At 35.2% G+C, this 13,890-nt stretch overlaps 1 protein-coding gene across 3 annotated transcripts in view; it reads left to right on the forward strand.

Annotated features, from left to right (window-relative positions):
• The first annotated feature begins 6 nt into the window (after positions 1-6).
• LOC110458736 overlaps positions 7-13,890 on the forward strand; it is a 44,510-nt gene continuing 30,626 nt past the window's right edge. For 2 of the 3 annotated variants that reach the window (XM_021510621.1, XM_021510622.1), the window contains exons 1-5: positions 7-32; positions 3,587-3,895; positions 6,395-6,500; positions 7,560-7,731; positions 8,435-8,593. In XM_021510621.1, coding sequence (XP_021366296.1) covers positions 3,595-3,895; positions 6,395-6,500; positions 7,560-7,731; positions 8,435-8,593 — 738 coding nt within the window. In that variant the 5' untranslated portion in view covers positions 7-32; positions 3,587-3,594. The remainder of the gene's footprint in view (positions 33-3,586; positions 3,896-6,394; positions 6,501-7,559; positions 7,732-8,434; positions 8,594-13,890) is intronic. The other variant, XM_021510623.1, reaches the window with a different exon arrangement.

Genomic DNA, 13,890 nt, shown 5'->3' on the forward strand with positions numbered 1-13,890 from the left:
ACCGGTGTACGCGGTCATCCCGTTTACTCTAGGTATGTATTTATATATGATTAATTAGCAACGTCTACGACTAAGTCAAATCACATTGGTTTAATTTTCAACAGCAAAACATGTGATATTTTAAATTAACTTTTGGGTACCCTTTGCCTTATTAAGAACAACCTGTGAGCCCATGTCAGCTAAATTATGTATTACTATTGACTTTGTACAAACCGACCAAGTTATTTGGTCCCAGCAAAATTCTTCTTTAACTTTATTAGCTAAACTATGGACTCTGTTAGTTCAGTAAACTCTTTAACTTTATTTACTAAACTATGGATTCTGTCAGTTCAGTAAACTCTTTAACTTTATTAACTAAACTATGGACTCTGTCAGTTCAGTAAACTCTTTAACTTTATTTATTAAACTATGGACTCTGTCAGTTCAGTAAACTCTTTAACTTTATTAACTAAACTTATAATGGACTCTGTCAGTTCAGTAAACTCTTTAACTTTATTTACTAAACTATGGACTCTGTTAGTTCAGTAAACTCTTTAACTTTATTTACTAAACTATGGACTCTGTCAGTTCAGTAAACGAGGCTTGTTTCCCGATTCTATGTCTTCTATATGTATATACTATTTACTATACTCTCTGTATACCAGCACTTGATCCCGTTCTGTTTGAGTGCACATTTCGTTGTCAGTCCTAATTACTAGACAGGGAAGTTTACAGTTGACCTCTTTTTTCAACTTACCTGGATAGATGCACCTTAGTATGTATTACTTATGCTATTTTTTCTCAGTTGTTTTGCTAATATTGGTGGCGATAAATGAAATGACAGTTGAATATATATCCCAGGAATACTATCTTCTTATGCTGTTATTGTTAATAAATAACAAAATATTATTATCAAGTATGTTTGATAAATCAATAAGGACAAGTAATTTGTATATATGGCCAAAATATAGCATTAATATTTGTAATTTTGTTCTCATTACATTACCTTTTACAGACTAATGTATCTATATGGAATGGTAGGTGGAAATAGAGATGTAACAAATAGACTCGGGCAGGACCTAGTGTAAGAGGCCCAGAGGCATGTATCGCCCCCTGGATATTTTTAAGCATTCAGGCAAATTTTTGACAGATAGTATGCAAATAAGATCTCAGGTGTAGGACCAGTTACTTTGACAAATCCTGGTAGCTGTGTATCCAAATCTTCATGTTCATCAATTACATATATACACCTTTCATTTTTAGCTCACCTGGTGAGCTTATGCCATACCGCAGCATCCATCCTCCATCCGTCGTCCGTCCGTCAACTTTTCCTTTAAAAAGCTACTAGTCCTGAACGGCAAAGTAGATTTTGACTAAATTTGGTCTGGAGCATGCTTTGGCCAAGGGGACTTAATTTTGTATAAACGGTGGGTGTGCCCCCCCGCCTGGGGGCTGAGGGGTGGGGCCCAATAGGGGAAATATAGCAAATTCTTTAAAATCCTTCTTGTTCTGTAGGAATGAAAGGATTTGTTCCATATTTAGTCGGAAGCATCCTTGGGTGAAGGGGTACAAATTTTGTATAAACGGTGGGTCTGGGCCCCCTGGGACTGAGGGGCAGGCCCAATAGAGGAAATATTGCAAATATGTAACAAATCCTTCTTCTGTAGGAATTAAAGGATTTGTTCCATATTTGTTCTGAAGCATTATTGGGTAAAGGGGAACCAATTTTGTATAAAACGTGGGTATGGCCCCCCAGGGGCCTGAGGCTCAGGGCCCAATAGGGGAAACATTATATAAATATGACATTCATTAGCAGGTGACAATGGGTTTTTGAGGGTTGACAATATATACTGTCACCTGCTAATGGATGTCATATCTATTTTGTTACACCAAAAGTCAATGTAGCTCAGAAACGGCGGCAAACCTCGATAATGACATCTTGTTTGTTGATAGTCTGCTGTTTACAATCGCTATCGCACCGGCGCTTGATGAAATTGGCTCTTGCCGTCAAACGTTCTTGTGACCATCACGTTGGCGAAACGAAGCGGTGCACGCACATTTTTTGCGCATTTGATATTTCTTACTGTCTCATGGCAATATCACCCGCGCCCCTTAAAACCAATGTATTTTCGGAGGGTGACAGAGATTTTTGTTTAATTTTCTCCCAACCAATCAAATAGCTAGAAATTCACTTGTGGTGTAACAAAGTAAATTATTCTATAAAATCCTTCTTCTTCTGTAGGAATGAAATGATTTGGTCCATATTTGGTGTGGAGCATCCTTGGGTAAAGGGGAATCAGTTTTGTATAAATGGTTGGTATGACCCCCTTAGGGGCATAGGGGTTGGCCTCTGTTTAAAATTTGTTCTCGTTATATCTGAAGTACTGGATGGATCTTTCTGAAATTTCATATGTACTTACAGCACCTACCATGGAGTGCTATTTCTTTACTTCATACCAAATATTTTAAACATATTCAGGTGAGCGATACAGGCCCTCTGGGCCTCTTGTTGCGAAATACTTGTCCGGAAAACTCCTCTTCAAATAACTGATGGATTTCATTGAAACTTTGCATGAATGATCAGTATCTTATGTAGTTGGGCACCGGCATTTTAATTTTGGATTTCAAACCTTTTTGATGGAGATATGCCCCTTTGTGCAAAATACTTGCATTGGAGGAGATATCTGCATTACAACTTTCAGCAAAACTTGTTCATATGGGCTAACAAGTTTTGGTTTGCAAGTATTTTTTTGCATTGAGAGGGAGTACAGGAAGTATGTGAGTGACCTATATACTTAAATAAGTGTACAACTCGGCCAATAAAGAAATCATTACAAGTGGGAGACCATATTGCTTTGCATTAGTAAGCCTTTAGCTTACAGTTCTGGTTTATATAGGAGCGGGGGTATTAGTTAGCCTTTGGCTTACAGTTCAAGTTGGTAATGCCTATTTTTTAGGCTGTGCTATTTTCCTGGTAATCTTGTTCAATGGGAATAGCTATTTTTTAGGCTGTGCTGTTGTCCTGGTATTTTTGTTCAATGGTAATAGCTATTTTTTAAGGCCGTGATGTTTTCCTGGTATTTTTGTTTATTTGAATACTTTAGTTCGTTACATCAGCAAACAGTTATAATACACCAAGTAACACTGCCAATATACAAAAAAATAAATGATCTGGACAGATTTAAAACTACTTAAAAATAGTACTACACAGAATGAGAGTTATATATATATCAATTATACACTGATACTTCTGTACAGATAATTCTTTTATCAGAGCAATTACATACATTTAATTGTATGTTTGCAAGTTATTATCGTTGACGAGGGATATAGAAATGGGGTCTGGGAGGCGTCTGTCCATGCACCTGGTTAAGAAGAATTGCTCTCATCTATTGTATATCCTGCCTACTACAAGTGCTATGCTGGTTATACTTACATCAATTGTGTATCTAGGGTTGCTCTACTGAATGCATTTTGCGGATGTTGATTTTGACCTGTATTTTACTCTTCATGTTTTTAACGACTTTTGATATGCGAGCGGGGTATATCGACGACAGCATCTTCTTGTTTACTTTATTTCATTTATCTGATTACTACTGGTTTTAAGCTCAACCAATGCAGCAGTCACAACAACAGACACAGATGCCCATTCAGGTCAGCATTCCATCAGCAAGCATTAATCCCGATCAGATGTCGAGCCAGGCCATAACTTCGGTCACTGATGTCCCTAACACACTGTCCAGTATGCAACCGGTCAGCCAGTCTATGGTCCAGCAAAACAGCATACCATCGTCTGGGAAAATGCCACATCCGACAGATCCAACAGCCAACATAGGACTACCTGCTGGTGCTCAGGCAATGACACTGCCCAACCCGGAACCGACTGTGTTGAGGGACAGGAAGATCATTTGGGCAGGTAAGCAGGTTCATTCGGGCATAAGTTTGTACATAAAAATAATGTTAAAAGAGCTTTTTAGGTCACCTGAGCTTTAGCTCAAGTGACCTATTGCTATCCGTTTTCGTCCGTCGTCGTCCGTCGTCCGTCGTCCGTTAACATTTTACATTTCAAACTTAAAGTCAAGTTCTGCTGGGCCGATTGAACTGAAAGTTGGTAGGAATGATCGCCTCATGGTCCTGACAAAGTGTTGTTATTTTTCGGGTCGATCAGAAATCCAATATGGCCGCCACGGCCACCATTTTGAAAACCTATTTCAAACTTAAAGTCAAGTTCTGCTGGACCGATTGAACTGAAAGTTGGTAGGAATGATCGCCTCATGGTCCTGACAAAGTGTTGTTATTTTTTGGGTCGATCAGAAATCCAATATGGCCACCACGGCCGCCATTTTGAAAACCTATTTCAAACTTAAAGTCAAGTTCTGCTGGACCGATTGAACTTAAAGTTTGTAGGAATGATCGACTCATGGTCCTGACAAAGTGTTGTTATTTTTCAGGTCAATCATAAATCCAATATGGCCGCCACGGCCACCATTTTGAAAACATATTTCAAACTTAAAGTCAAGTTCTGCTAGGCCGATTGAACTGAAACTTTGTAGGAATGATTGACTCATGGTCCTGACAAAGTGTTGTTATTTTTCAGGTCGATCAGAAATCCAATATGGCCACCACAGCTGCCATTTTGGTAAACTATTTCAAACTTAAAGTAAAGATCTACTTGGCCGATTGAACTGAAACTTTGTAGGAATGATCGAATCATGGTCCTGACAAAGTGTTGTTATTTTTCGGGTCAATCAGAAATACAATTTGGCTGCCATGGCCGCTATTTTGCTACTAAGTTCTAATAGGCCGATCTCACTTAAAATTGGTCTAGGAATGATCAGCTCATGGTCCTGACAAAGTTAAGTTAACATTATACTATTTTTTACTCAAATTGGTACATATTTCAACAACAAAAATAAATACTATAGACTCAGGTGACCGTTAAGGCCCATGGGCCTCTTGTTTGTAAGTACCATCATCTTTAAATTGAAGAAATAAAATTGCTGGACATTCCAACAAAGTAAACTGGGTATCTTTAAAAAGTTGAAATATGAAAATTGCTGGAAATTCCAACAAAGTAAAATGAGTATCTTTAAAAAGTTGAAATATGAAAATTGCTGGACATTCCAACAAAGTAAAATTGGCATCTTTAAAAAGTTGAAATATGAATAACAATTAATGATGTTATGCCACAATGACTGATGATCAGAAGACTCTGAGTGAGTAAATAGATGTATCTTAACTGCCAGTGAAACGTAATTCTGAATTAAAATCCTTCAAACTGGGTTACTACATTTTCTGGTCAAAATAAGACATTGTTACTTATTTTGTCAGATCAATAGTAAGATATTGTTATAATTTGTCAGGTCAATAAGAAGACATTGTGACTATTTTGTCAGATCAATAGTAAGATATTGTTACTACTTTGTCAGGTCAAAAGTAAGGTATTGTTACTACTTTGTCAGGTCAATAGTAGGTATTATTACTACTTTGTCAGATCAATAGTAAGGTATTGTTACTACTTTGTGCAATCAATAGTAAGGTATTGTTACTACTTTGTCAGGTCAATAGTAAGGTATTGTTACTACTTTGTGCGATCAATAGTAAGGTATTGTTACTACTTTGTCAGATCAATAGTAAGGTATTGTTACTACTTTGTCAGATCAATATTAAGGTATTGTTACTACTTTGCACAATCAATAGTAAGGTATTGTTACTACTTTGTCAGATCAATAGTAAGGTATTGTTACTACTTTGTGCGATAAATAGTAAGGTATTGTTACTACCTTATGCGATCAAAAGTAAGGTGTTGTTACTACTTTGCACGATCAATAGTAAGGTATTGTTACTACTTTTTGCGATCAATAGTAAGGTATTGTTACTACTTTGTGCGATCAATAGTAAGGTATTGTTACTTCTTTGTCAGGTCAATAGTAAGGTATTGTTGCTACACTTTATCAGATCAATAGTAAGGTATTGTTTCTACTTTGTCAGGTCAATAGTAAGGTATTGTTACTACTTTGCACGATCAATAGTAAGGTATTGTTACTACTTTGTCAGGTCAATAGTAAGGTATTGTTACTACTTTGTCAGATTAATTGTAAGGTATTGTTACAATTAATCTGACAAAGTAGTAACAATACCTTACTATTGTTACTACTTTGCACGATCAATAGTAAGGTATTGTTACTACTTTGTCGGATTAATTGTAAGGTATTGTTACTACTTTGTGCGATCACTAGTAAGGTATTGTTACTACTTTGTCAGATCAATAGTAAGGTATTGTTACTACTTTGTCGTATAAATAGTTATATATTGTAACTAATTTGTCGGATCAAATCAAGACATTTCAGACCAATAGTACAACATTGTTACTCATTTGCCAGATCAGTCACCAGATGTTGATCTTTATTTGCAGGTCGACTTGAATGGCGGGAAAAGATGAAATCTACAGGACCTCCCCCAATCCAAGTGTCCAGGTTACTGCAATGTCAGTTATCCAGCGGACTAACAGACCCAGTAATGTAAATAGAATCAACTTATATTGTATTTAAGTGAAAAACATGTAGAGCAAAATAATTTGTTTGTTTTGTTTTAAGTTATTCTTATAAATTAATTGCAGTATCATTGAGTATTACCTGTGTACCATCTCCCTGCTGTAGCCTCATTATCGTGTTGTGTGCATATTAATTAATTCCCAACCATGTTTGACATCTATGTATTAGCAGAAGTGTAAATTCACTGGATGTGTAAAACCATATTTCAGCATGGCATTATTAAGGGGAAATCACATAGGGGATTCTCGACCATCTTTAACGATATTCTAACTTCAATACATCACAGTTGTTAATTTCGTTATCAATTAACATTATAAAAACAGGGATTTAAACTTTTCTTCAATTCAAAATGATCAAAGAGTGAGTTACTCTCGTTCTGATATTTTTTAAAATGAACGTAGCCAAAAACTGTTTCTACCCAAGTCCCTCCATCAGTTTCAATGCTTGGCCAAATTCTTGCATATATATAATACAATGAGACAGCTGTGATTTGATTGGGTGGTGTTTTTGAAATGACAAAATGAATAGATTTTGATAAAAATTGTCCACTATACTTTCTACTCAACTTTGATGCCTTGCAGAATTCACGAATATTCGATAAGGCTACAATAATACATCTACAGATATAGTGCCCTTTATTCCTTCATTATGGTGTTTAATCATTCCAACGGACAGGTGGCAGGCAACACATCAATTTTCATGGAGTGTTCATTAGAAGAATCTTGATACATATAAATATAATGTGATATATTTGAAATCCCAGCTTACTTTCCTCATAAATTAAGGTGAAAATAAATATGTCACAATATATCCATGGTAAACTTCACAATACTACGAAAATAGCACCGCTACAAAATCAGCTCTGTAAACATTTGAGCTTTCTTCGGACACAATATTGGGCCGGAGGTCGACTTATTTGGTTGTTGTCAATATTCATGTGTAAGATGCTATTCTTTACTTTAGAACGACGTATACAGAATTATTCATTGTCAGTGGATGCTGAATGTGTTTTTTCCCCTTTGACAGCAATGCTTCCAACTGGCCAACAGATCTGATCATGCAGTTGATACCACAGTTTTTGCTCAACTCCTCGCAGTTAACTCCCTTGTTTAAAAAATCGAGACAGGTGGGGTTCCACTTCAACAGCGACAACTTGGAGGCCCTGTGTAACCTCTACAAAGTCATGCAGACTGGTTTTGTAAGTAAATCCACTTGGTCACGTACTCTAATCATACTCTTACTCACCATTAACTCAACGTTGTCGACGTCATACCATTAGTCATTGACTACTATTGACGTATCTTCTTGTGTTACTGGTTCACACTCTAATTGTTACAAGATACAAGAAACTTTATTTAACGTCGCATATATCAAACAGAGAAACATTAGCGCTGTAGCGCTATTTTTGAGACAAGCATGATTAAAGCAAAACAGAAAACAACAAAATCAAGCTATACACTATCACAGAAAGCTAGCAACTACAGAGATTATTATCAGTCTTGTACTTTCATCTTATTTTGCATAACCAAATTAATTTCAACTTATCTCAAGTAGTTAACAACGGATTAAATTCAAACTTCATAGGAAGGTTCATTACCATGAAAGCTCGGGACAAGTTCAATAACCGCAATTATGGAGTTATGGCCCGTTATTTAATTGCCAAAACAGTGTCTGCTCGAAATCTTGAGTAGTTTTCTACGGATAAACTTCAAATTTAAAAGGAAGGTTCATTACTAGTTTCATGATAGCTCAAAGAAGTTTGATAACCACCATTGTCCAACCGTAATTTTTGGCGGTAACGCCCATTATGTACAACCATACAGACAACTACTTATCAATGTATGACTGGCGTATTATGTTCCGCTTTCGCCTTGTTTATTATTATTTACTTAACTTTTCAGGCTGGATGTGTGCACTTTCCCTCGAGCAGTCAGTGTGAGGTCCGCGTCCTCCTCCTCCTGTTCAGCAGCAAGCGTAAGGCTTTCATTGGTCTAATCCCCAACGATCAGACGGCCTTTGTCAACGAAATCCGCAATGCCGTCTATGCTCACAAGGTCAAGGTTGGTCCACCACTGTATTGTATCCATAACAACCTATACCATGTTGTGGTAGCGTAGGGTGATGGAAGGTATTCACATGCATGCAAACTTGTAACCCTGGCAATGTATACATACCCTAAGCATATCATTAGAAGGTCTTCTGTCACTGCTCACTGAAATTATCACCTTGATATAGAGGTTAATGCATTTTCATTGAATCTGATCTTCGCAATTTGTTCCTGAAAATTTACGAAATAATGTTATCCGTGACGTTATAAACAAAAATATAAATTGATGAAGTATCTAAATTGAGCATTAAGTTTATATGACAGAGTTGAACTTTGAGTATGCTGAATAAGTCTGCCTTGCATATTTCTAGTTCTGAGCATGGTCTATAGTGTACAGTGTTGTAGTAAGACCCTACCTTTATCTTGGTCAAGTCTTTTAAAGTTCCTCATAATGAACAGTCAGTTGAAATTTGTTTTGTGGGTTGAAATGCAATGTATTGATTTCCACTAATAGAATTGGATGAAGAAAATTCTAATTATGATATGAATTACTGTAAGGGACTTTCAAATCCTAGAAGTGTTAAATTTGTATATCATCCTCTGAATTCCTACCTATTATGATAGGTGGTTTGCTGATGTAAATACTTTTCTTGCTTCCGTTTGTCGTATATTTAGCTATCTTAGGTTCTTGCATAAACATCTGACAGCACGCAACCTGATGGTTACGGTGTTAGAAATTTTAACCTGAGGAATAAATAATAAATAATTGCTCACTAAACAAGACTTTTTGCTAAATCTCGAAAATGAAAATTCCATTTTTATGATCATGATTTGCGAAAAATTCGCAATTACATATAGTTAGATTCTGACATTATTGAAATAAAGTTTTTAATAAAACTAGAGTTCTAATTTGCTAGTGGAAAATTCTGTTATGCAAACATATATGAAAGTAGAAAAGAAAGTAGAAATGATTTTTCACTACAACAATAACATTGATATTACCGGTAAATGGTATAGACTCAAATAGCTTTTAAACCTGCATTATCCATTGTTCATGATAAATTTTGACCTTAGATCTTAGAAAAAAACATATACATGTATCACGAGTCATTTTAAACCATAAAGTTGTTAACTTTCTTCTAATGAAATACCAGGAAATTCTGCATTACAAACTTTAAGATATTATCTAAAGCTTAAGATCATTCTGCTATATGACATGCATGCTACATGGATTTTGTTTGAGTGCCAGTGATCACATGATGCCACATGATCAGTTACAACATAATGTAATGCCATGAGACACAGAATGTACACATAAAGGTTTCCACTTCATGTGCAAGGCCCAATCCAGGCCTTCCAAGCAGGCGGCCGGGGTTCGATCCCCGAAGTCGCCGTACGCGTGGAATATTAGAGAAAATGTTTTTTCCTGCCCACACAATTGATTAATATATATACTAATTGTATTGACTGTACAACATTGTATATCTATGTAATGTTGTATATATATATATATATAGAAGATTGACTGTGAAAACTCAAAAGGTAGACTTGGTTCTCAGCATGAAGATATGCCTAATTCATATTATTCATAGACAGTTACAGCATGTGACACTTTCCTGGTATTGCAGAGCAAGAAAATATAAAAAAAAATATTATCTGGATAATGCAGCTTTAATGAGACAAATGCTTAATTAAAATTAAATTGTGCAGATTATTGCAATTTTGGTAGTTATTATATGCTTGTAGTAAACTAAAGCCCATGCTATAATTCACATTGTTTAACCATAAATTTCAAAAAGGCAACTATTTTTCTCAATCTCAATATTTTTTTATTTTACAGTAATATTTTTTATTCAATGAGAGGTACTCAACAGTGCTTATGATTACAAAGTGGGGAAATTCTGAATTGGCAAATTTGTGAAGGAAAAGGGGTTCTTTTACATCTGATGGTACACATGCTACATAACAGAAAATGCTGAGTTGACCAAAATTATTTTAAAAAAATGATACAAGCACTGAGGATATTTTTTTCCCTTAACTCATTCACCCCTGAAGACACATTTGAACTTCTCTTATTCAAAGGTTGGAATAGTCCATTATGAAATTTCAGGGGGAGAATGAGTTTTTTTGTGTAAACTATGACAACACTTAGCAGATATTTACAGAGTTTCATAGCCTGATGATAATTTTTAAAATTGTTATCATTGCTTAAAATCAGAAATAATTAAACACTATGTACTTAACAAAATCATGACTAGAAAAAACCCATTTAAACTGATTTTTATGATGGCACTTTAATGACAGTGATAAGCAATTTATTAATCTGAAAAAAACACCAATCAGTTTTATTTTTGTATTGAGAAATTAAAGAAGGTACAGAAAATGCTGAATTCATCAATCTTTCAAAATGGTCCATTGTGCTAGATCTAAAAGTATGTAAATGTACAAATAAGTATATGAAATAATCGTTTAAAATGCCAGATTTTAAACTGTTCTATGTAATGAATTAAATTTTAGCATTAAATCTTAAGGATGTACACCTCTGAGAAGTCAAAAAATTCCTGTATTAAACTTTTTTCTTATATTGATTTTTGGAAAAAGGAGTTAAAGGGGCATCACGCTGAAGTAACTTTCTATTTTTGTCTTTTTTTCAAATACTACATAAACAAATCAAGTGAGACTCCTTATGAAAAAAAATAATGAAAAATAATAAAAATGATTAAATCTAAGATAATCATCGGTATTTCTACCTGTCTGACCAACGTTTTGTTCAGGGATTTCCCTCTACTAGCGCATGCGCATAGCACACCATTTCTTTGTAAACAAAATGACTGGCCGTGTGAAGTAAGCGAAAGAAAAAGTGTTGTACCGTGTCAGCTACGAAGCGAAAAGTTGCCAAATGGTCAAAAGATAGCGCAATGAGTACGTTACGGAATCATTATTGCCAGTGGAAAGTATTCAAAGGAGAAAATGCCTGCCCTAGCAGTTAGTACGGTGCATGTATTCTTCCGGATTGCCGGTCAAGCTGAAATGAAATCGACACAAATGCTAGCGCTGTTTATGTTATGAATAAATATCTGAAACTATTAACCTCGCTAGTAGTAGTATCATTGTGTGAGTTTGAACTCAGATGAACTTAGTTTAATATGTTAATGGACATGTATCGGAGAGAGTTTACTTTGTGGTTCTATAATTATACAGTGGTTTATGCGAAAGGAAGGGATACGTGACTGGTTAGTTTGATTTTGCCATGAGGCCCTCCAAGGGATAACCGTTGTGATGGCCATGGCGTATTCTGTTCTGTTCTCTGTCGGTTCTCTGGGTCAAATGAAATACGTGCGCTATTAGATTAACATAATTTATAATATTACCGGGAACAGTAAAATGGTATGATTTATTTATATTGCTGAATTAAACGAATTTATTTTGATATGCAAGAACCGGCCTCCTCTGGCGCGACGACGCAATATATAAAAAAAAATCGCTCTTCGTCAGAAAGCTACGTTATCGCAGCTAGATTAAAAATGTCAAAATGACGGACCAGGCTGAATAACTGAGGAAGGAGAACTTACTTCTAGTAAATAGGATCGCATAATATTTGTTTTTAAATCGTAATTTTTCAATAGTTCATGTTTTCATATGATGTTGACTTAGAATGTATGACCTTTTCTCTATAAAGAATTAATTTTCAACTTCAGGTAGAATCAGAATACGTTTTGAAAACAGGGGAAAAAATATTTTATTTAACATTTTGTTTAATAATTACGTTGTAAAAATGGCGCGTGCTGCCGATAACTACGGCTTATCTGTTTCGGACAAAAGGAACTGACTAAAGAAAAGTTGTCTCAACATAAAAAGGTCCATTTACAAGTATGCTTTAATCGCTGTAAAGTATTGAAAAAATATAATTATCAAGTATCTCAACACTTTCCATATCTGACACATATTGTACATGTACACGTAGTGGTTTTGCCATACAGTTTATTGTGTGTGATGGCTAATATGACTTACTTAGTGTTAGCGTATGGAGACAGCGAAAGTGGGAAAGAGAGTATACATACAATTATATGCATGGTATAGGGAAAAAATTGGCCGAAGACATTGAGTTGTACAATGTAATAAATAAATTCACAAACGTTTCTCTTTTTTATACGCGTGTAGTTTGTCATTGCGTATATGCACTTATGTAAACATTTAAAAAGGGATATTCGTCTCGTCAATATTCCTTTTTACAGAAAGGTGTGTCCCATGGTTGAGGGAAGGTGCTTAGCCCCGTACCATCTGTACCGGTACTAAATTCAATATATATTTATATATATCTTCTTTATGTTTATGCCTATTATCATTGTTGACATTTAATTGTAAATGTATGACGGGAGAAGGTTGTGATAAATTGTAAAAACTTGTGCCCCATACCTTGTTCAATTTTATTGGCAACAAATATATGTTTAAAGCTTAATAGTGTGCAATTAACTTCTGATGATGAATAATTATTGTTCAGTAAGTTTGAATACGGACTTAGAAATCATATTACTTGGTTTCATAGTGCGGTAAGAAGTTGCGGTTGCCTGACGGCCCCTCTCTGGGGGGCCCTTTTGAAACCGTTTCACTGCCTAGTCAGGTGACGTTATTGGCGTTATTTTTAGCAGGGCTTTCCCGAACAATTCAAGTGGTCAAACTGGACATTTGGAACGGACTATGAATATGGGGATAGCGAGGTAACATAAGTGGAAGTGCATACAACACATACATACATTAAAAAAAATATGGCTCTTCACGTGATGTCCCTTTGATGGCATAGTAGAAAATGCAAAAAAATATATATGTCCGTGTGCACGTTTTTGGGGCTATGATCGGTCAAAGATACTAATTTAACACAATATGTGATTTTAGGTGAATTTTCAGGTTTTTAACATTTGTAGAACAAATTCATACAATTTCTTCCAAGTGTGTTATCAGATATGTATGAATGTTTGTAGAATTGATAAAAATATTATTTTCTATGAAATTATGGAAGAAAAATTTCTTAATCTTATTCATTTTACTCAGAAATGCGATTTTAGTTACCCCTACCCCTTATTTTTTAATGAAAAAATGCACATTTTTCACCATTTTTTGCAGATTAAACGCTTGATATAAACAAATTCTGTATTAAACTTTTTTAAGTATTCAATGAATCAAAAGAAAATGTGATTCTCTTTCTTAAACAGCAACAAAAATTGGGGGTTGGTGTGCTTCTTTTTTTGTCCCATTATTAGGGCTTTTCACCAACTGGTGAAAAGACCTATTGTTTTTGTTATGTTTCTTCTT

The sequence above is a fragment of the Mizuhopecten yessoensis genome, unplaced genomic scaffold, assembly GCF_002113885.1.
Source record: "Mizuhopecten yessoensis strain PY_sf001 unplaced genomic scaffold, ASM211388v2 scaffold9737, whole genome shotgun sequence".
In the NCBI taxonomy this organism is placed as follows: domain Eukaryota; kingdom Metazoa; phylum Mollusca; class Bivalvia; order Pectinida; family Pectinidae; genus Mizuhopecten; species Mizuhopecten yessoensis.